Genomic DNA, 21,973 nt, shown 5'->3' on the forward strand with positions numbered 1-21,973 from the left:
AAAGTCAAAAACTCAATAGGAAGGTAAATCATAATACCAGAGTCATGTGGTGTAGAAAGACTTTTCACATACTTTTATTTCCACAGTTCTCCTCTAACATTTTTACATTATTTAAGAACAGACTGTTATACACATTGTGAAGCAGGTCAAGGTAGGGGATGTGAACATAACCGAACCCAATACAAAATGGTCTACTCGAAGCACAACAAAATTGATGTGTATAAAATAACGTGGGAGCACCGTGTGCAGCGACTCCCACCAACTTGATTTTTTTATCTGTTATCTTTTTTTAAATAGATTAATAAAAATACAATCTTTTCATGGACCGTGAGGAAACTGCGAAAATTAGAAAGGGATCTAAAGGCGTGACGACGGTTGGGCAGTTTTTCCACAGAGGGCAACTGTGCCACCAGTTCTTTATTTTCTCTTCTTCTAAAACAAGTGGCCGAGTTTAAATCAACTGGACAGGGAAAAAAATGGCACACGGCAACTACCACTGGCTACTTTTCACCATATATTTGTATACTCCACATGGTCAACAACAGTACACATTGAGAAAAAAGAAAACTCTCTACGGCTGTAGAGAGCGCAATGACGCCTTCCGAATCTCAGCTGGTCTTCTTCGTGCTGTAGTGCTTATTATAGGTAGGGTTTAAGTGGAGTGAGTTTTATTCAGCGTTTAAAAAATAAAAAAACGAGAAGTTAACGTAAATAAAGTGACAACATCATGTAATGGTCGTAAGAGGAAACAAAGAGCAGCTTCTAGTGAAATCGGTAGCCCATGGCGAGAGACACGTACGGGGTCAGTCAGCTGGGATTTCCCCCCTCCCGAACATCTGAATTGTGAGCGAACCTCACAATTGGTTGAAAACCTGGCATGAATCAAAGACGACAGTCTCAGCACCAAGTTCCTTACTCACGAAAAAAGAGCTCACACACAAAGCTTCACTTATAAATATTTCAACTACAGACGTCACTTTGCACTTTAACGCAAGCCCAACCCCATCCCCGCCGATGAATCCGTCGCCGTCAAAGTTCGACCGCTGGTCCGAGAGACCTGACATCCGGCGCTCAAAAAGGGAGAAGTCGGGTTGCCTTCGAAATGTCCTGGGATTGGGAATGTCGGTGTGCCTTTCCTTTTTTCTTCAAGATAGTGTGTTACTCGAGGAGACCCGGTAAGGTTTGACAACCGTGGCAGGGTGCTTCCCCCTCCCTCCCACGAACCCACCCCCCCTCCAACAGTGGGTCAGGGTGATGTGCAGCCCATCTGCGGTACCCTCCTGCCCGTACTGAAGCATTTCTTTGACTTGGATGATGGAGCCATGCACAGAATGCCCTGGGAACTGCAGCCCAGCCCTGGATATAAGCACTGGAGCTCGTCCCTGTCATCTGTTGGCAGGGAAGTAGTTGGGGTCCAGGTAGTTGTAGCCTGTGCTCTGCGGTAAGCAGTAGTCTTTGTCCAGAAAGGTTTCGGCCTGGTAGACCGGCTCCAGCCTGTGTGTGGGCTTGTGGGTCTCCGTTTTATAAAGACTAATGGGGCACACAAAATCGTGCGTTATTTATTTAGAAAGACTCGATTTCAGATTAGACAAAACATTTTATAAAAGCAAGACAATTAAAATGCTCTTCATCATGTTATCAGTGACATCTGAATAAGATATCGAGCAAATAATTGGTCTTTCTGGCTTCTCAGGAGATAACATAACTGCTTAATGACGCAAAGCTTTTTAAAACATTTGGAGCTAGACTGATAATTCTCCATACTAAGCAGAATGTATTTATTTTTATTTGTTTTTTAGTACACAAAGAGAGTGTCGTGTTTATTTTACACTTATGTTTATTTATTATATTTTAAAAAGTTGTTGTCGATCACATTTATTTAATTTGTTAAAAAGTAGAAAATAAATGTCAAGAGAACCATCACAAGTGTTTAAACAAATTCATGGTGTTCACTGTCAGCTGACTCCAGTCACACGTTCGCAATGTATCATGGCAAATAGTGAGTGAGTAAGTAAGTGTACATCGAATGTACCCTGAAAATCAGAGTGAATTGAGGGTAAAAACTAGTGAATGAATGAGGGAATGAAGTTGTTTTGGACACCATTACAAAATGGTGGGCACAGTATAGTGCACTATCCACCTCATTTTCGAACGTGGAAGTAAGCGATGTGACGTATTTTCCGTCCAGCCGGTAGAAAACAGTGTCGTGGGAGCACGCATTAAAACATAATTTAAACAGTTATGGTAAATATTTACTACACGTGCCATGTATATACCAGTGTGAGGATGAAATTAAGAAGTGGCTTGATATATGAAGATATATTCAATCATTTCATGTTGTTGATCACAGGTGAGGGGTCTTCAATGCGCAAATATAAAAGCAAAGAGACATACCAGTATCTTTACAATGGGAAGGTCAGTCGAGTGTTTGTACATGAAATAGACCAAGACTTTGTGACTTTAACCTTTTCAGGTGATGGTTTAAATTTGTCACAACTGTCTCTCTGGTGTGAGGTTTTTTTAAACTGCAATTTTTGATAGACTTGTTTGAGTTTTTATGGCGACACGTCAAGCTTCACGCGGTCCGACACAGTCAGCAGTATCTTTCTCATTCAACACATTGTAAGTTATTTGAACAAACCATAATAAACATATTCAACTATTGCATGTATTCAGTATTGTTTTCGTTTTATGAAAATATTATTATGCAGTAGATAAGACATGAGCTTTTGAAATGATTGCTTATTTAAAAAATAGTTTTTTCATTTAAAACGTAAGAAAAATATGTGCAAACACTTTAAGAACTATTATAAACATTAAGTAAGCAGATTATGTCGTATATATTCTGTACTGTAATCGCATTTTTGTAATAATATATAGTAGCAGAATAAATAAATCAGCATATTTTTATCAGCATAATATTAGTTGTTTTAAAACAATTATTGTATTTATTGTTTACTGGCAGTTTCTATGAAAGGTTTTAACTGGATGGATTTGTAAATACAGATCATGAGTGCATGTGCGCCACATACACATTCAGTTCTTGTGCTGTATTATGGTTAAAACAAATGTTTTGTATAAAATAACGTGTATAAACACTCGTGTTCCTTCCAATACGACTACCATTAGCTTTAGTGGCTCACCGGAAGTCTTACACAAAGGAGCTCAAAGATGTGTAATGAAAATATAGTGGATATAGTAGATGGGGAGCGTTTTCAGACACAGCATGTGTTAAAGGGGCAGGTGCGACTCACCAGTCAGAGCAGGTACTGCAGAAGTCCACAGCGTGGTCCTGCGGGCAGTCCTGGCAATGCCACCGCACACCCTGGATGGGCTCCATGCCACACACGTCACACTGAGTGACAATTACATACAAACACGGACAAAACAAAAAGTGCTGACATCAGTTAAACACCCTAAAAAACCCAACGTGAGCTTTCTGGCCTAGCTAAACACTTCTGAATGTTCTCTAAAATTTCTGTTTCAAATAACTTATTTAGGTTGTTCTATAAAGACAGCACATTTCTATATGGGTTTAATAAACGTGTACATGTGTGTACCTTATAGCCAAAGTGTTGCGTGAGAGCGCTCTCAGCCTGGATCTCTTGTAGTTTCTGTTTCTTCAGTTTCTTTAGCTCCAGCAGCTCCTTGTATTCTGGCAGATGTCGCAGCTCCACAGGTACCCCGTCCTCATCCTAACACATCACAGCAGGGTCAACACTATACCGTGTTCTTCACCACACTAGATTTACTTTTCAATTCAGCTGTCACTAATACAATTTCATCTTTATCTGTAGCATAAAGGGTCATTTCACACCAAAATAAAATTTTACAGTTTATCAAATATTGCAAATCTCCATTAGTCACCATCAGGTGTACTACACTGAAAAAAATCTAACTCGAATTTATTTTCCTTAGTAATTTCGTATGGTTTAACACTCCTAATTAAATACTCAAATATAAAATAAAAAAATACACACAAATACACAAGTGACAGCTGTGAGATTATGTATATCATTTTCATTACTGCACACAATAATGCGTGATGTTATTGTATGCATCGGTTGATATACAGTATGTAGTGGCGGCTCGTGACTGCTCATCCGGGGGGCGCAAATTCAAAATATGTGTTTGTTGCGTCATATGAATCACGTGTTTTGTCAAAATAAGTGCCTGCTGCACACGTGTCAAAACCGTTTATGAAAAAAAGGGACGCTCACGTTCACAAAATACACGCAAGACACTCCCTTTAACAGTAAACTCTGATTACGCATGAGATTATACGAATATCTGGCAAACGCGAGCGTCTCTCTTATCACCAACCCCCTAGACACATCTGCAGCAGGCACTTATTTTGACAAGACACGTTGATGCAAATAGGATCACTCGACGCACACATATTTTGAAATTAAGAACCACACACATGACGGGCTACATACATGTTGTGACGAACTTCGCATCGAGCGCCCTCGAAGAAAAAAAAGTCACCGGCCGCCACTGACAGTATGTATACATGTATAACATGCGCACACATGTCCACTAGCATATCCATAATAACAAAGTACATTTTGAGCTTTATGAGGACAAGTTTAGTTTTGTATGACGTTTAAGGTTCAGTGAAGCTTGTGTGACTGGCTGTGTTCTCAGCAGGATCCAATGACCCACAGTCACATAAAGGTCACATATCAGAGGCAGACAGAGAAAATGTCAACCCAACGCAAAGCCAGTTCAGTCTCAAAACACACATTACTCTCTTCAATGTGCTCAGCTGAGGAAACGAAAAAGTCAAGTCATCTCTAATGACTCTGGAAGCAGTGTCTGTCAAACGGCAGAGTGTCTTTATCAAATGATCAAACATCAAACAAATCCCAACTGTGGAAATGGCAGTTTGCAGACTTTAATGGATTTTCTGTTTGAGCAAGGCCTTCAAATGTTTGCCAGTGGGGAAGGAGTGACTACGATGAAACGAAACGGTTTCAAAAAGTAAAAGCTAAAGAGAGTCTGCCATTAATGTATTTGTTCTAACATTTATCAAATCTCCGTAAGCACATGATTATATATATAAACATTAAGACCCTTAAAGGGATAGTTCACCCAAAAATGAAAATACTGTCATCTTTTACACACTTTCATGTTGTTACAAACCTGTATAAATTTCTTTGTTCTGATGAACACAAAGGCAAATATTTGAAGGAATGTTTGTAGCCAAACCGACTAGAAGCCCCACTGACTTTCATAGTAGGGAATACTATGGAAGACAATGGGGCCTCTGAACGTGTTTCATTATTACATTGTTGACATGTTTGTCCTGTTATGGACACTATGGTGCTGTTTACAATTGGTATTAAGATGTGTTTTCGTCGATCGGATCACAAGTGGACAAAAGAGACACATCACATTAACACCTGGTATTTAAATCCGTCTCTTTTGTCCACTTTCGATCGCTTCTGTCCTGAATACTGTGAGGGGGTGGTCTGTGGAGACTGTGGGCAAGTCTCTCCGCTGTCATTTAAACGCAAGCAGGAGTAATGACGAGTTTATATGGACGCAAACTAATATTATGTTGGAGTTCGCTGCATGTGTTGTAAGTTAACATGCTGCAAAGTGTTTTGTACATGAATATGTAATGCAGGGTTCACACCAGAGGCGGCACGCGCGAGTGATTTACATGTTAAGTCAATGCAAAAAAGGCAATTAGGCATCCTGCGGCGCATTTCGCACAGACTGAGCGTTGCCAAGCAAGTAAAAAAATCTGAACTTCGGCGGATTTCCTTGGCGTGTTAACCTTGCTGTAGTAGTGACGTGATTACAGGAAGTGAGCGGAATCTCAGCGGAGTCGTAGAAGGCCCATGACGCGAATTTCCACGTGAATGTCTCGAATGGTTAGAATTTCACGCGTAAATGAAGCAAGTAAACTCAAGCATCCAACTATGCGCGAATAGCGCGTTTTTGCCGCCTCTACCATAGAGACAGAGCGCAGCGCATCATAACCTGAAAACCACGCCCACCGGGGGGGGGGGGCAATCCAACCGTCTCCATTGACTTTGTATTGAGAGAGGCCGCCTCCTTGTCATTTCTGGCTTATAACAAAAAACAGAATAATGCCTTAAAGCTGCTGTGTGACAATATGTACAGCTAACAAGCCAAAGAACCCAGAAATAAGTTTTTATAAGCTGTCGAGCTCAAAAAACGAGCGTTTACAGACAGAAAAGTGGAAACAGGCAACTTTTCATAGTACTCATATTACAGGGTTTATACAGAAATCCTTGAGATAAATTTACTACTTTTTACTACCTTTGTTACTACCTTCAGAAATTTTTTTAAAACCATCACGACACTGAATTGCAAGTGTTAATCAGCGACCTTTCTATTATTTACACAGATTTTGACATATATAACATACAAAAAAGAATTAAAGTGAAAAAATTTATTTTGACTGAAATATTTTTCAGGCCAAGTCATATTCCTTTACATAACACTTTATGTAGGCGAGACCAATAGCATTTTAAGGGGATTTTTTTTTGCCATAAATTCCATATTGAAGTCTCATGTGGCATATAGCTAGCTGTAGTTTGCAGGGCATTTCAGATTAAGGCGAAACAGCTAAATAACTCACTATACTGTATAAAAAGAAAACATGAATATCACCACCTTTAATGAATCTTTTATTAATTATTTATTAATTGTAAATGTATTTATTTTAGCATTTACTAATAATTTTTTAATCAAAGTTGAAATTGTTAACATTAGTGAATGCACCATGAACCACCGTCAATTACTGTAATGACATAAACAATAATTAATTAATGATTATATACTCTATATTTTTCATTGTTTGTTTATGTTATATAATGCATTTACTAATGTGAACAAATACAACTTTTTCATATCATATTATTCAGTACACATAAACAAATAATCCAGGGTCTGTTCTGTTCACACAACAGCTTACAGTCACAGCTCTATGTGTATGAATATAAACCCTGAACGAGCAACTCGAGTCAAACTCATATTGAATGACTGTACTTTATCAACAAATTATTATGTTACAATAGAGGCAGCGCTGATGTGCTAGTTTGTGCGCAATGTTTCTGCTGTTTACTTTCTCTTAAGACCTAAATGGTCGTGTTTATATGAGGATATTTGCAAAGACGGGATTTTTGAGGCATGTGTGTTATTTAAGGCCAATAAAGCGGCAAAAATACGTACAACACAAGCTCAATGAGAAACGAATGCGCGGCTAGCGTGCTCCTCTGACACAGAAACAGGGGACGCACTGTTGTTTGTGTTTGAATGGCTTAAAATCACTTGTTTTTAAACTGCTGTGCTTAAATATATGTACAAATGTTACGTTTTTGTGACCACACGCAAATGCAACTGCAAGAACCGACAGGTGGATGACATCAAAGTCCCGCGAGAGCATTTCGGAAGCAGTCTCCTCTTATGATTCCTCGTCAATCGCTCTCAAGGGATTTGGATGTCATCTGCCTTTTGGTTGTTGTGGCGCCACATGAAGTTTACCCACGAGTTAAACAAACCCGTTGTACCAGCCACTGGCTATATCAGCATAGCATTAAAAAGCGTGCCGCGGATGATCAGTAACGTGAGAAATCATTTACCCCCAAAATACAGGACCCTTTACGTTAGTCATACTGTGCAAAGACACGCAATTACCTGTTTGGTTTTCTTAACCCACGAACTGAAAGGCTTGCCAATCTTCATCATTTCGCTAAGCCTTTTACACCTTTATCGATCTTCAAAACATCGGAGCCTTCCTGCATTATAAGTTTGACCATGCTAGCTGAAATAAACTTTTACCTCAGCTTAATGTGATACAGTCAGAAAACCCGAAGTGGATCCAGTCCGTAGTGATTAAAGAACGCTTACTGCGGAGAGAGGAACGTGATTTGGCTCCACTCCAGGCTTTGATCACATCCCAGAGACGAAAGATCTTTGATTATTTGCCCAGATATGCGGGTGATTTGAACTAATTTCCAGGCATCATAACATTACAAAAGGCAATCGAAAATTTACTACCTCGTCAGATGACGCTTACTACTTTTTACTACTTTTTACTGGCCTTAATTTGGCATAATTTAATTTACTACCTTTTACTACCTTTTACAACCCCGCGGAAACCCTGTATTAGTAGAACGGGCTCCACTAGGAGGAAACGTAGTCGGCGATCTACTTTTTCTCCTCAAAGGCTGGGTTTTATGGCTCGACAGTTTATAAAAACTTATTTCTAGGTTCTTTGGCTTGTTAGCTGTACATATTGTCACACAGCAGCTTTAAGGCATTATTCTGTTTTTTGTTATAAGCCAGAAATGACAAGGAGGCGGCCTCTCTCAATACAAAGTCAGTGGAGACGGTTGGATTGAATTCCCCCCCGGTGGGCGTGTTTTTCAAATTTGCATAACTGCGCTCTGTCTCTATGGCTGGTGTGAATGCACCATAAGAGCTTTTTCGGATTTTTCATCGCAATTAATGAAATAAGATCGCGCAACTTTCACACGTTTGCTAAATGAAACTGCGGAGATCAGCTGCTTTAGTTTTATCAATGAAAACAATGAAACACGTAAAAATTTTGTTCAGTACCTCAGATTAGAAAAATGGGTGGAGAGAAGGCGGTCTCCTGTGGCTGTTCGAACACATTCAACCACATGTGCGTTTACACTACAAAAGCAATCCGATGGAAAGGGTTTTCGACTACCTCTGAATGTGGTCGAAAGTGGATGAGCTTAAAACGTTTTGAACACCATTTACTGGCATTAACGTCGTCCACTTGTGATCCGATCGACGAAAACGCATTTTAATGCCAACATGTTAAAAGCCTCTGAAACTTGTCCATGCATTTAGAAAGGGAGGGGTGAGCTAAGGACTGAGCAGTTGGTTGCAATTCGCAATCTCACCACTAGATGCCGCTAAAATCTACACACAGCACCTTTAAATGAGTTTGCTTAATAATTATTCAAACTTTTGCTGTTTGAAAAATCACAATGTAATTTCGTAACCTCCCTAAAGATCGGTGGAATAACCTGTGAGGCGGTCAACAACAACCCAACCTGAAAAGGGATGTCTCAAATATTGCTTGATGTTACATCTTAATTTGGACTTACTGAATCATCTGCACCATTGTCTTGTAGGCTGTTGAAGAAGTACGAACGTTCATCCTCGTCATCCATGTATACGGGTGGCTCGTACGAAGTGAGGAACGTTGACGGCCTGTACAAGTGTTTATTGAGGTGGTGCTGCCGCTTACCGGAGGCCTAAGATAACACAATATATCTCTCAATGAATGCTAAACCTTTACAAATGATTACAATTTAAAACAACAGGAACAATGTCATTGTCATCATCAGGGTGGAATGAAAAGATTTCATTTTTTCTTAACATCAGTCCAGGATCCAGAGCTATATTCATTGGGAAGTCGGGAAGAACAATTTGGCATCTCCAATTCACCTAATCTGCATGTCTCTGGACAGCGGGAGGAAACCCAAGAGTACCTGGAACAAACCCATGCTGACGCACAAGAGAAAACATGCAAACTCTGCACAGAAAGACCTCATGACCCAGTCGAGCCTCGAAGCGCGGAAAGTCCTACCCACTGAGCCGTCCCATACACCTAAGATAAGTTTACCTTTTTGCTGTACATGCACACATTGGGTGTCCTTCCTGGTACTGGAATACCAGCTTTTGTCAGTTTGATGAAGTATTTCTGTACCCTGCTGGCAACCTATGAAAGATAGTAAGATATTCTTTGAAACTCCAAAAAAAGCTTCCACTGAAATCACTGGTTAACTTTTACTGCAACTCCTTTTAGATGTTGTCCAAGTCTCTTGTCTCAACTGAAATCTTAGCATACGTTGTCTGACACCGGAGATGTTTGGTTTATCTTTGCAGGGAGAAGATCTGGGAAAGTGAAAGTTTAAAGCCGTCTCACCTGTTTGGCGGTCCTGTTGCCAAGTTCATCCGCAATCTTTTGCCAACGTTTAGACTCAACCTCCTCTGGTGGAAACTTTAAAAGCAGCTGCTCCAATTTTTTCTACATGTTACACAACAAACATCTCATTTAATCTCATTTTGAAAGCAAACTATTCATTAAGTAATGTATACAACTGCACAATGGTAGAAATACAGTGTTTCACATCAGAAGTGTTTATTTAAGGCTCAGAGATGCTGATGGCTCAATTGGTTCACAAGGGTCAGATGATTTTATACCTGCTCTTCAATAGTCCAAAGCTGGTTAAAGGTGTCAGGTTTGTTCTGGTTACACAGCCTCCCTCTGATCATCTGCACACACATCATCATCATCATCATCATCATCATCATCAGTAAGAAAAAGTTAATGGAACTGGAAATCCAACCCATGATATTGGTATTGTTAGTGCCTTGGTCTACCAGCTACAGCAGTGGTCTTTAACTACTCTTCTTCGAGGGCCAGATTTAAAAAATGTAAATATGAAGCAGGCCAAACTTTTATCTTTTATATATATATATTTTTTACTTTTACCCATTTTATAAACAGTAAGGGAAGGGCGGGGCACAACCTAACACTTTTTGACTTTGGCTCTATCATTCAAAAAATATTTAAGTTAGATTAATAATTTAAAGGTTGTTTGTGGGACCTAAAGTTATCATACAATTACACCGAAAGTGACAGGAGTGCAAACGTTACAACTTACCCCATAGGTGGGGTTAATTGTAACAAACAGAGGGTTTGTTGTAACACCTGCTAGAAAATTGAGTTTAAACACAAATAATTCAATACAATTCTGTCTATATACTAAATGTGTATATTGTTAATATATCTGCCTATAATAGATAGATATTCACACATTTATCCATCCATGATCCTTGATCTACCCATACTTGTATTAAAGCAACATCAAAGAGTTTTTTTTAACCTTAAAATAACGTTTCCAAAAAGTTTCAGTGGTTCATCCACTCGAAACAGGGTGAACGGCACTTTCACATTCGCTTTGCAGCCCTCTATCGGCCAAAACCGCACTAAAGAAGTTTCCAACCGTCAGGTAGTGGTCCTGTAGTTCGAGTGAAAACTACAAAAACTTGCTTTACGGCAGACCTACAATCCAATCAGAGCCAGCTATGCTGCAGTATTTACGACAGTGGTAATGAACACTTACGCTTGTAACCTGTAGGGGGAGAAAAGAGCAAAAACTCTAGTGTTGCTTGAAGCATCGATGCATATAAATAGCTTTTTTTGAAAGGGCTGCACAATTAAGACAAAAAATTATAATTGTGAGTTATTTCCCCTGATATTGAATTAATAGTTTTGATTAATAGTATTTAAATTGTTTTCATTTCATTATCATTGTATACTGGAGGCTTAGTTGTAACGCTGTGTTATAACTAACCCCGCTGTGTAAAAATGTTTTCAACCCCAGCTATCAGTTACTAGGAATTGCTGACATGTTTCAAAATGGTGTTATGTTTTAGGTAACAAGACAGTGAATAAAATAATACAAGGTTGGATTTGGTGACTCACACAACTCAAAAAAAAAAAAAATCATAAGATGAATAAATGTACTTTTACGCCTCCAAAACACTCTTTGTTCAATATCTTAACCAAAACACATCCAAACTTTTCATTAATTCACAAGAGATCATCTTCTGATAGTAAGAGAAAAAGACCAAAAGCACAGATTGTTCGGCCTTTTATAAATATGTAAAGTAGCTGCGTTACAATTAACCCCGCGTTAGTTTGTGCCCCACTCACCCCTACTGTGCAAGTCTTACGCCTCCATGCCAGAATTAGATTGTTGTTTTTGCAATGTTATAGTGATCATATATAATTGTTTCTCAGTCTCTTTGATAGAATACATCCAGAATACAGGAAATGTGTATGTAGTATTAAAAACTGTATAAAAATGTAAACTGATGTGTCAAGTTTTTAGGGTAAACTCCCCTTCCACTTAAGCAATAGCAGGAACCTGCAGGATGTCTTTTTTTCAACCCCGGGGAGTCAGCTGACATTGGCTTAACTTAGCACCCTGTTCTATACATTACATCATTAACAGGCACGCTTGTAAAGTTCATTCATAGTCGCAGTAATTTGCTACTTATGTTGTCTGTCGATTTTTCTGTGTTTTCCCCTGCTTCTATTAAAGGGACAATAAGTAGGATTTACCCCCATCTAGTGGTGAAATTGTATTATGCATTCAAACGAATAGTGCTCACTAGCGCCTCGCTTTTCCAAATGCGTGTTGCAACTACGGTAGCCTTTATGTAATCACTGATCTCCTTGATGAAAATGCGTTGTGGAAACGCGTTGATGGGCTAGTGCTTTTTGTCCCTCTCTGATATTATAGGTTATCAGTATGCGGAATGACATGGAAGCCTCCTTGGACTTACCCGTTCAATGCAAGTAAAGAGAAGAAATTCTAAGCTTACAAAGAAAAGTCAGATCACTGGCAGAGGCCATTTGACACCAACAAGGACATATTTATGAATAAAGACATTGATATTGATTAATAAAACACTTAAAACCCTACTTAGGGGCCAGTCACACCAAAAGCGCTTTAAACGCTTGCAAACGCAAGGCGATAAAAAAAGAGCAGTGCGATGCGGCTTGTTATATTGCTAAGCAACCACAGAGTCAGCTGTCTTGTCAAATATTGAAGCGTGAGCGCTCTTTTGCTGTTAACTGTCATATTAGCAGAAACTTTAAAAAGAGGGCGCTTGCTCTGACCTTGTTAGAGGGTGAGAGGTACACAAACACGCAGGAGAGAGTGAGCGAGTGGAGTCCGGTTCTTCAAAGCAACTGTAAACTTCCCTCACCTCATTCGATTGGACGATGGAAAGCCGCGAATGACGTCGGGCGCTTTTCCGTAAAGCTACGTAAAGCTACGTTGAAACAATTACCAATTTTTTTTTGTACATTTTCCTGTATTTTCTGTTTGTATCTTAATAAAATAGATTCAAAACTAAATATGGATGGACATTAAAACTTCTAAAACAACAAATCTGATGATTAGACTAAAACTTCTAAAACAACAAATCTGATGATTGGCCTAAGACTTTTGCACAATATTCACAACATATAGCTGGTCTTTGCTTAATGACTAAAATTGCATTTCATGTTTTCTTTTAGATATATTGGCTAAACCACCTTTAAATTGTACACTACATTCGGACACAACTGTCGGAGTTCACCCCCAAGTGGCAGGAGCTTTTAATCTATGAATATTTTTATACTTAAGAATTAAAGTGTTACTGATAAAGTTAATAATTTTTAGCTTGCACACAGTATTTTGATTGGAACACACTGAAATACATCAGCGTGTCACGTGCAGTACAGTTGCACAAGTTTTTTAATGTATCCAAAGCTCAAACTGGATCTGAAAATGATGCACCCGCAGATGGTGGGCACGCAGCACATCAAACGTCATTTGCCATGTACAGTGGAAAAGCGGCTGTAAAGTAACTATGCTGATTTTAAATCAGACAAAAACTGGGCCAGTTAATGATGATTGGAGGGCCGCATTTGGCTCGCGGGCCGCCAGTTGAGCAACAGAAATGTGGATGGATAAGAAAAAGCCTTTTTGTCATTTTAACACCTTCTATTTTTGCCAGAGAGAGAGAGATCTGCAACACTTGGATTTATAGAAGAGCCACTGAAAATGTTTTATTCCTAAATGTAACACCCACAAAACACAAAAAAAGAAAATGATGTATCTTCTCATGGTTTCCATAGATACCATCTTTTCTCATGCTGAATACATGACCAGAAGATCAGATTGGTAAATGACGGGAATGAACCTGGACGTAAAAACCTGGATTGTCTGGACTATAGCACCTCTATGGAGCCGTCCATAAAATCCTTGGATACACGTGCACTGAGGTGCAGTTGAATAGGGTTCCACGTGCCACAAACTTTCTTGTTTTGGTTGGACAACATGGAATTAATCAATGCATGGGATGTTTGCTTGCCAAGTGCATATTTTGTCAAAATGTTTGGGCAGAATGACTGAAGACTGCGCTCTATGGTGCAACATTGTTGCATGTGCAGTGTGCATACTAATTCACATCCTAGGGCTCCACGACACATAATAGCAAACTAATGTCAAGCGAAACGATATAACGTATCAAATGCAGTAGAGTATGATGAAATATGGTGAAATTGTAGGTCATGAGAGAAAATAAGCACAACATAATGAGAAGCTCACTACAAAACACCACAAACAGAATCTAAAAGGCAGCAAGCAGACACCGACAAAGAAAATGTCTTATTCCATATCACACACGTGGGATATAATGGGATGGTTTACCTGAGCTCTGCTACTAGTCATGCTGTGTTCAGGGCCGTCACTTGATGGTAGGGAAGATGTGTATATGGATGATGAATCGACTTCCTTCTTGGTATCCACAGGACTTTTTGGTCGAGCAGGCAAGCCAACTATAGAAAAACAACAAACATTTTCATTTCAGGCACGTCCTCCAAAGAGTTGTTTGATTATCAGCAGTGAATGATACAGACCTTTATCAAAGATTAACTTCAACCGTCGTGTTTTGCGTTTTTTGTCACAAAACTCCCTTTCAAAATTGCCACATCCTGAGGTGTATTGGTCCCATGCAATGTCTGGGAGCTGGACCACTCTCTGTGGACGAGGCAGTCCCATCTCCACCTTCGTCAAAAGTAGATGATATGCAGTTTGTTAGTTAAATGGCCCAGCTCACATTCATATTAAAAGGAACTTCAATTTTGCTTAAATAAATTACAAAGCTCAATACAGGTATGTTTAGGTTCATACCTGTTTCTGTAGCTGGTCCACAAAGGTGATGGGGTCGGTCAGTGCCTGCTTCTGATGCCGTGCCAGCGTCTCCAGGTCCATGATGGCTTGGGTTCGCTGGGCCTCCAAGACACTGATGGTCTGGAGCAACCTCTGATAACTGATGTTCAGAAGAGAAGAGGTGCAGTGATGCTTTGTACATTAATATTAACATAAAAACACTTCCCATGTGTCTAGCCATTGAACTATCACCACAAATCATTGTTAGATGTTTGCATAGTACAACAACTTTGCTCTGTATGTGATTCCCATATAAATATATAATGCAGAGGGTGCGCAGCTTCATGCATGACTTAGAAATGGAAAAATGGCTAGACTTTAATAGAAAAAAATCAACCTATATTTGGGAATACAAGGTACTTTCCATCAATAGGATACTTAAGGAAAATACTACTATGAAAAAAATACACTTATGTTTATATACTATTATACTATTATGAGTTTCTATGAAGCTTGCAACATTGCTACTAAAATTTGGGACAGTTTTAAAAACCATCATTTGTGCACCAATTTTTAGCAGTAAATAAAAAATGTATTAAATAAAAACAACAGGTAACAAGTTTGCAGATTTGGTAGAAAATATTTTTGCAAGCAATTTTGCATTTAAAAAAGATGCCTTATAGCCGTCCAAACACAGCACAGACATTTGGGCTGTCAGTGAAAATTTAAAGACGTCATATTGTGAGCTTTTTTTAATATGTAAAAAAAGTATTTGGTGTCCCCATAGCTTTTATGTGAAGTTTTGGCTCAAAATAATCCACAGATAATTTATTATAGCATGTTAGTGTGTCATTGAGTGTGTCATTTAAAATGCAAATAAGCTGATGAAATGCACTTAGCACTTAAAGATGGAAAAAGTCAGATTTTCACGCCATGACCCCTTTAATGGGTGTCTAACCATAAAAATAACAGAAAATAAATAAATAAAACCAAACCACTGTTTGACTTTGATTACATACATAATAAAATATCAAACATCTCACAAAAACACATTGGCAAAAACAACATGTAACCAAATTCAAGTTTAATTTGTCTAGAAGTGGGTAACTCATAGCCGGACTATAAGTGGCGGCTCATGACTGCTCATCCGAGGGGCGCTTTTATTCAAAATTAGTGTTTGGAGTGTCGTTTGTGGTTCCTTTTTTCAAAACATGTGCTCTGCGCGCCAAGAGATCCCGCGCGCACCACGCGCCCCGCCAAAACAAGTGCCCGCTGCACACACGTCCACGATAAAAGAGACGCTCACGTTCACAAAATACACGCAAGACACTCCCTTAACAGTAAACTTTGATTATGCATGAGTATCTGGCAAACGCGAACGCCTCTTTTATCATAAACCCTTTAGATGCATCTGCAGCAGGCACCCACTTTGACAAGACACGTGATGCGAACAGGATCTCCTGATGCGCCGAACACATATTTTGAAAAAAGGAACCACACACATGATGGGCTACATAAATGTTGTGACGAACTTCGCATCGAGCACCCTCGAAAAAAGAAGTCCCCGGCAGCCACTACGGACTATATCGTATCTCGGACCTCGACTGTGAAATGACGGCTATTGCTTGCTGGGTGAAAAGGGTTAAATTGTGCTTTACAAATGCTACAAACACCACATTAAAAATTAAGCCAATGCCATAATTTATCTTCCTTATAACAACGCAAACCCTTTCATGAGTAATAGCGTCATCAATTCGGTATCAGAAGCTCACATTTAAAAGAGCTATTCGAGATTCATCTTCTTAGTTACCGAGATATGACATTGCCTCGGTAATAAAGAGCTTTGACCTTTTCCCTGCACACCCTCAGGAAAATAGGATCCACAAATAGGAGCAAAAAGGGGGGCAGAAGGAAAAAGTGAATTTAACAAAGATGCTCTTCTAAGAAGTAGATTCTGCCTACTGCTTAGAGCTAATCTTACTCAGTAGCTCAACAGACCATGTAAACTCAATCTAGTAGCCTAACATGCCATGAATGAAAATCAATTGAGGACAGCAGGCATTCAATCTCAACAAGAATTCATTTGCCCGAGTAAACTAGTTTTTCTTCAATTTCCTTGCTGTCTAATAACTTAGACCACAGAGCAGCTGTTAACAGCGTCCCTGTTTAGATTCAAAATGAAGATAGGCATGCAACACTGCAGGGTTGAGGAAACTGGCCAACGATGGCAAAAAGCCCAAATCTGACATATGGCTGGAAATACACTGCCACCTATAGGTCAAGCATCACTTAAACAGATAAAACATATTAAATATGCAGTAATATGGATTTCAGGCACATCCAATATACTCGATAACACAATGAGACGGCACAATTTTGTCCTATAATAAAAGTCCAGTTATTTTGGGCATTATCACGAGTTTGTATATTGCTTTTACTTAAAGCTGAATCAAGTTAGTGATTCTCTAAGAAAGTCGATAACAACATTTTGGTGTGATATTCCAAATCATACGGCTCACTTAAAAGAGGGCGTCCTATTACTGTTAAGATTTGGATGTTCTCATAGACATAAACATCTCACAGGGACGGCCATAAGCCCCTTTTAGAGATCAAATTACCAGAAACTTGGGAGTGGGGTAATACACTTTAAGTGCATAACAACCAAAAACTGTCCCAGTTAAGAATATTTTAATGCAACACAAAGATAAATAATTCACACAGGCCCCATAAACTGACATGGCTGTATTCGCTTTTGGTCCCTGTTGACACATAAGACAATCCAGTTGGCTGCTCCTGATCCCTGCAGGGCAGGCGAGGAGATCAGCCGAGTGCTCACGCTGAGATGGGCACAAGCCGAAAGAGATCGACCCAGGACAACCTGTCCACCAGCAGCAAGCTTCCCCTCACTTATTACCTACCACCGTCCTTGGAGATTACGGCAGCTGTTACTTGTTTTATAAGCCCTGTTGACCATTAAGCTACAGAAACAAAGTGTAAACATGGAATTGAAAACACAGAGATGTATATACGTGCCAACCTTTCTGCCATCATCAAATTTTAAAGCAAAAACACTTTGAAAAAGGACCCTTTACAAAAAGTGAAAAACAAGCTGTGCCGCCAAAACAAAAGTTAAATAGCTAGAAACATAAATTAAAGCAACGCGAGGCGTTACTACTTAAAATTTGAAAAATATTTGTTATAATTTGAATTATAAAACTACAATAATATAATCTGAATTATAAAGCTACAATAACTCAGCTTTATATTTAAGGTTAGAGGTTTGTTGAAATCCGTAACCCAAAGTGTAATGAATAGTAATATAATAGTAATGCTTGCTTTAGCAAAACAACCAATAAACAAAAAAAGGACTAAAAAGATGACTGCGAAAACCATAAGCCTGTAAACATACTCTTTGTTGTGTTTGAGAGCCAAATGATCAGACTCAAAATAGTAGACATCTGGATCCTCCTCTTCCTCCTCATCGTCCTCAACCTGACTGGCCAACAGCTCTTTGGTGGATCTGGATGCTTTACTATCCGAACCTTCCACTTCTCCACTGACCCCTGCTTTCTCTGAGAGTTCACTGTCTGCCTCGCTAGAAAGCCCCAGTGCATCATGGGTAGGATCATTATGGCGGGTGTCCTCTGAGAAAAGAGAAACCAGTGCGGCCTCTTCCTTCAGTGAACCATTGTCTATGTGCGGGGAACCGGGTTTGGGGGAGCTGGCTTTGAGCCCACTACCACAGGCAGCGCGGCGTGGTGAAGTCCTCAGGGTGTATCTGTGTTCTTGAGGCTCTGTGAAGGAGGGGGGCTCCGCGGGCAGCTGGGAGGAAGCCACCGCCACCGTTTCTCCTGAGATATTCGAGCAGTCGTCAGAAGGGTCCTGCGGCTCGGCCTGAAAGCTGCCGTTGGTGCTCTCCTCCCTCGTGAGCTCATCCTGGACCTGGCTGGTGTCCCCCACGACGTCCACCTCCACTTCCATCTCGGGTTCCCGGAACAGGACGGCCTCAGCGGCTTCTTCCGCCGTGCAGTTCCTCTCACAGTCAATCTGAGGGCTGTCGGACTCATTGGCTTGCTTGGGATGAAGGGATCTACAAGGCACAATAGGGTCAGGGGATGTGGGCACAGCCTGGCTGCCATTTAACAGTGAGGGATTGTTGTTGAGCGTGGCAGAGGAGGCACAGGGCTCTGCAGGTAAGGCTGCAACTTCAGAGTTCTCCTTATAGAGTTCGGCGAGGCCATTTGTGGCCTTGACGTTTTCACTGGCCTGCAGTGGAGGAACGATGTCCTCTGCTGGGCTGTCCGCTTCATTGTCAAGGCTAAGCGGAGGAATTGATTTCGTGACCTCGTCATTTTCCTTTGATGCAGCAGAACCAGGGCTGTCTGGTTTCAGAAAAGGTTCTTCCTCTACTCCGTGCGTTTCACCTGAGCGAGAGCACCGCTTGGCCCTCTTCAGGGCCGGGGAGGCTTCTGGCCCACCCCCAGCCCTTGATCGTTCACAGTTGTCCGATTTCTCAGACACGTCTTTCTCAGAACTTGGCAAGCCCCGCTTTCCGCAGGGGGGCAAGGGCTCACTTTCCGCCTTGTTCTCGACTACCTTTCCGACCTGCGCTCCGGCCTGCTGGTGCTGCTGACAGTCCTGTTTCTTTTTGGGCGAGCGGGCTCTGGGCGCAGGAGGTGAAGAGCTCTCTTCTGGCTGGGCGATGCTGCGATTCCTGAGAGTTCGACCACAAAAGTTCTCATCCAATCCATTTATCCCCACTGATGATCTTGTGACGCGCGAAGAGCGGGACGCGGCCATACTATGGTGGGTGCCTACTGTCTCCTCATCGTGGTGCTCTCTCCTCAGCAGCAGAACGTGGGCACCTGAGGAATACAAAGAGAAAATAACCTCACATCATTCATGTGCAGTTAAATGGGTTACAATGTTGCATAAACATGGCAGGTCATAAATAACATAATAAATATTCATTATATTTATATCCAGACTCATCGATTAAAAAAAGATAAAACACATGAAAGTCCCAAAGAGGGCCAAATGTGGAAAAATGAAGTAAAGGGAATGCTTTTGCTACCGGTCAAAGATGTGATCGTTTATGCTAGTAAAAAAGGGGAAAAAAACTATATTGTATTTTTTGTAAAGGTATACACACTGGTATTTGCAATAGTTCTGCATCTTTTCAATTTGATATTTTAGAAAAATAGATCCACTATATAGTACAAGACTGCTGAAGGCATAACCAGGTAAAATTAGATAAGCTTAAGTCAAACTCAAGGCTATTAAACCAAAATCCAAACTGCAAATAAGCTACGAGTATAATTACTCAAAAATCTGCAATCCAATGAAGGTGATATAAAAATTATTTTAAAGGATTAGTCCAATTTAAAAAAAAAAAAAAACAGATCATTTACTCACCACCATGTCATCCAAAATGTTGATTTGTTTCTTTGTTTAGTCGAGAAGAAATTATGTTTTTTGAGGAAAACATTCCAGGATTTTTCTCAATTTAATGGACTTTAATGGACCCCAACACTTAACAGTTTTAATGCGGTTTAAACAGTTTCAAAGGACTCCAAACGATCCCAAACGAGGCACAAGGGCCCCACCCAGCGAAACGACCGTCATTTTTGACAAGAAAAATAAAAAATATGCACCTTCAAACCACAACTTTCTTCCTCCGGCTGTGTGACGAGCCAGCCCGACCTCACGTGATTGCGTAATGCTGTGGAAATGTCACGTGTAACATATATGAAACGCACATTTGTGGACCATTTTAAACAGTAAACTGACACAAAGACATTAATTAGTATCATTTGACAAACAACAACGTCGGAACGGTCCTCTTTCTCCACACTTGTAAACACTGGGGCGTAGTTTCGATACGTCATCCGTGACCTCTTGACGTGATGACGTATTACGTGAGGACGCGCTGGCGGGTCACAGGATCGGAGGAAGAAGAGAAGTTGTGGTTTAAAAGTGGATAATTTTTATTTTTCTTGCCAAAAATGGCGGTCGTTTCGTTAGATAAGACCCTTATGCCTTGTTTCGGATCGTTTAGAGTCCTTTGAAACTGCAATTTTAGACTGCATTAAAACTGTTAAGTATTGAAGTCCATTAAAGTCCATTAAAATGAGAAAAATCCTGTTAAGTTTTCCTCAAAAAACATAATTTCTGCTCAACTGAACAAAGAAAGACGTCATCAACATTTTGGATGACGTGGTGAGTAAATTATCTGTATTTTTATATTTTTTTAAGAAAATGGACTAATCCTTTAATAAGGTTCCTCACTTGAACCATGTGTTGTTTCACAGGTGGAAGTGCTACAATAAACACACAAATAGGCACCGATCCAATTGGTGCTGCTCCTGGGCTCGGCTCGGGCACCCACCGAAATTCCCAAGCACATATGCTCAATTGCTTCACATTTTGAATCTAAAACCACACAGAAAACGTGACTGTGCCACTTTCTTCCTTCTTTTCGTGCCACTTTCTTCCTTCTTTTCAAAGCGCTTGAGCGCTCCAGAGCGCCTGCCATTGCCAAGTAACCTAAGCATTGCTTGTGACAAGCACCCACCAGTCGTTTACATTTTTATAATATATGTATGCATTATATGTAAGCCTATATGCATCAATGCACATGTGCACATATGCGCATATGCGCATATGCACGCGTGTGTACCCTCACACACACATTCTTGTTTCCATGGTTTGTGGGGACATTCCATAGACGTAATTAGGGATGCACGATATATCGGCCGACATATCGTTATCGGCCGATAACTGCTTATTTTTAATATTATCGGTTATCGGTCTGATAGCAAAATTAGGCCGATAAATGAAAGCCGATAAATGATGGATTATTTTGGTTTGTTGAACCACTTCACTTGCTCATTGCTGGCCATGTGGAGTATTGATTGGTGCTTTCTGTGACATAGCACGAAGATGACACGTGTTGCGGGCTTTAGAAGAGTATGCTAGTCTAGCGCAAAGACCAGGGGCCTATACCATGAAGGTAGCTGAACAAACTCGGAGTTACAGGATTGGTTTTGAGTTGACAAAACCAAACCGATGCAATCAGGCTTTATTGGTCCCATGAAGCGGCTTATCAACTTTCTCTGTCAACTCAGGCTTTGATCTTTAGGCTATGATTACTCCACCCGCGCGTGCACATAAAAGAGTGACGTCGGCACCGAACAACCAATCGGAATAGAAAATAGAGA

At 40.2% G+C, this 21,973-nt stretch overlaps 1 protein-coding gene across 5 annotated transcripts in view; it reads right to left on the bottom strand.

Annotated features, from left to right (window-relative positions):
• Window positions 1-50: 50 nt before the first annotated feature.
• Window positions 51-21,973, bottom strand: part of zzz3 (zinc finger, ZZ-type containing 3) — a 34,847-nt gene continuing 12,924 nt past the window's right edge. For all 5 annotated transcript variants that reach the window (XM_055202805.2, XM_055202808.2, XM_055202806.2 and 2 more), the window contains 11 exons: window positions 18,163-19,618; window positions 14,775-14,913; window positions 14,501-14,648; window positions 14,292-14,419; window positions 10,222-10,293; window positions 9,944-10,045; window positions 9,641-9,736; window positions 9,120-9,269; window positions 3,561-3,695; window positions 3,255-3,355; window positions 51-1,530 (listed from right to left, as the gene is read on the bottom strand). In XM_055202805.2, the coding sequence (XP_055058780.1) occupies window positions 1,386-1,530; window positions 3,255-3,355; window positions 3,561-3,695; window positions 9,120-9,269; window positions 9,641-9,736; window positions 9,944-10,045; window positions 10,222-10,293; window positions 14,292-14,419; window positions 14,501-14,648; window positions 14,775-14,913; window positions 18,163-19,553 (2,607 nt within the window). In that variant the 5' untranslated portion in view covers window positions 19,554-19,618 and the 3' untranslated portion in view covers window positions 51-1,385. The remainder of the gene's footprint in view (window positions 1,531-3,254; window positions 3,356-3,560; window positions 3,696-9,119; window positions 9,270-9,640; window positions 9,737-9,943; window positions 10,046-10,221; window positions 10,294-14,291; window positions 14,420-14,500; window positions 14,649-14,774; window positions 14,914-18,162; window positions 19,619-21,973) is intronic.

The sequence above is a fragment of the Misgurnus anguillicaudatus genome, chromosome 2 (genome assembly GCF_027580225.2).
Source record: "Misgurnus anguillicaudatus chromosome 2, ASM2758022v2, whole genome shotgun sequence".
NCBI classification, from domain to species: domain Eukaryota; kingdom Metazoa; phylum Chordata; class Actinopteri; order Cypriniformes; family Cobitidae; genus Misgurnus; species Misgurnus anguillicaudatus.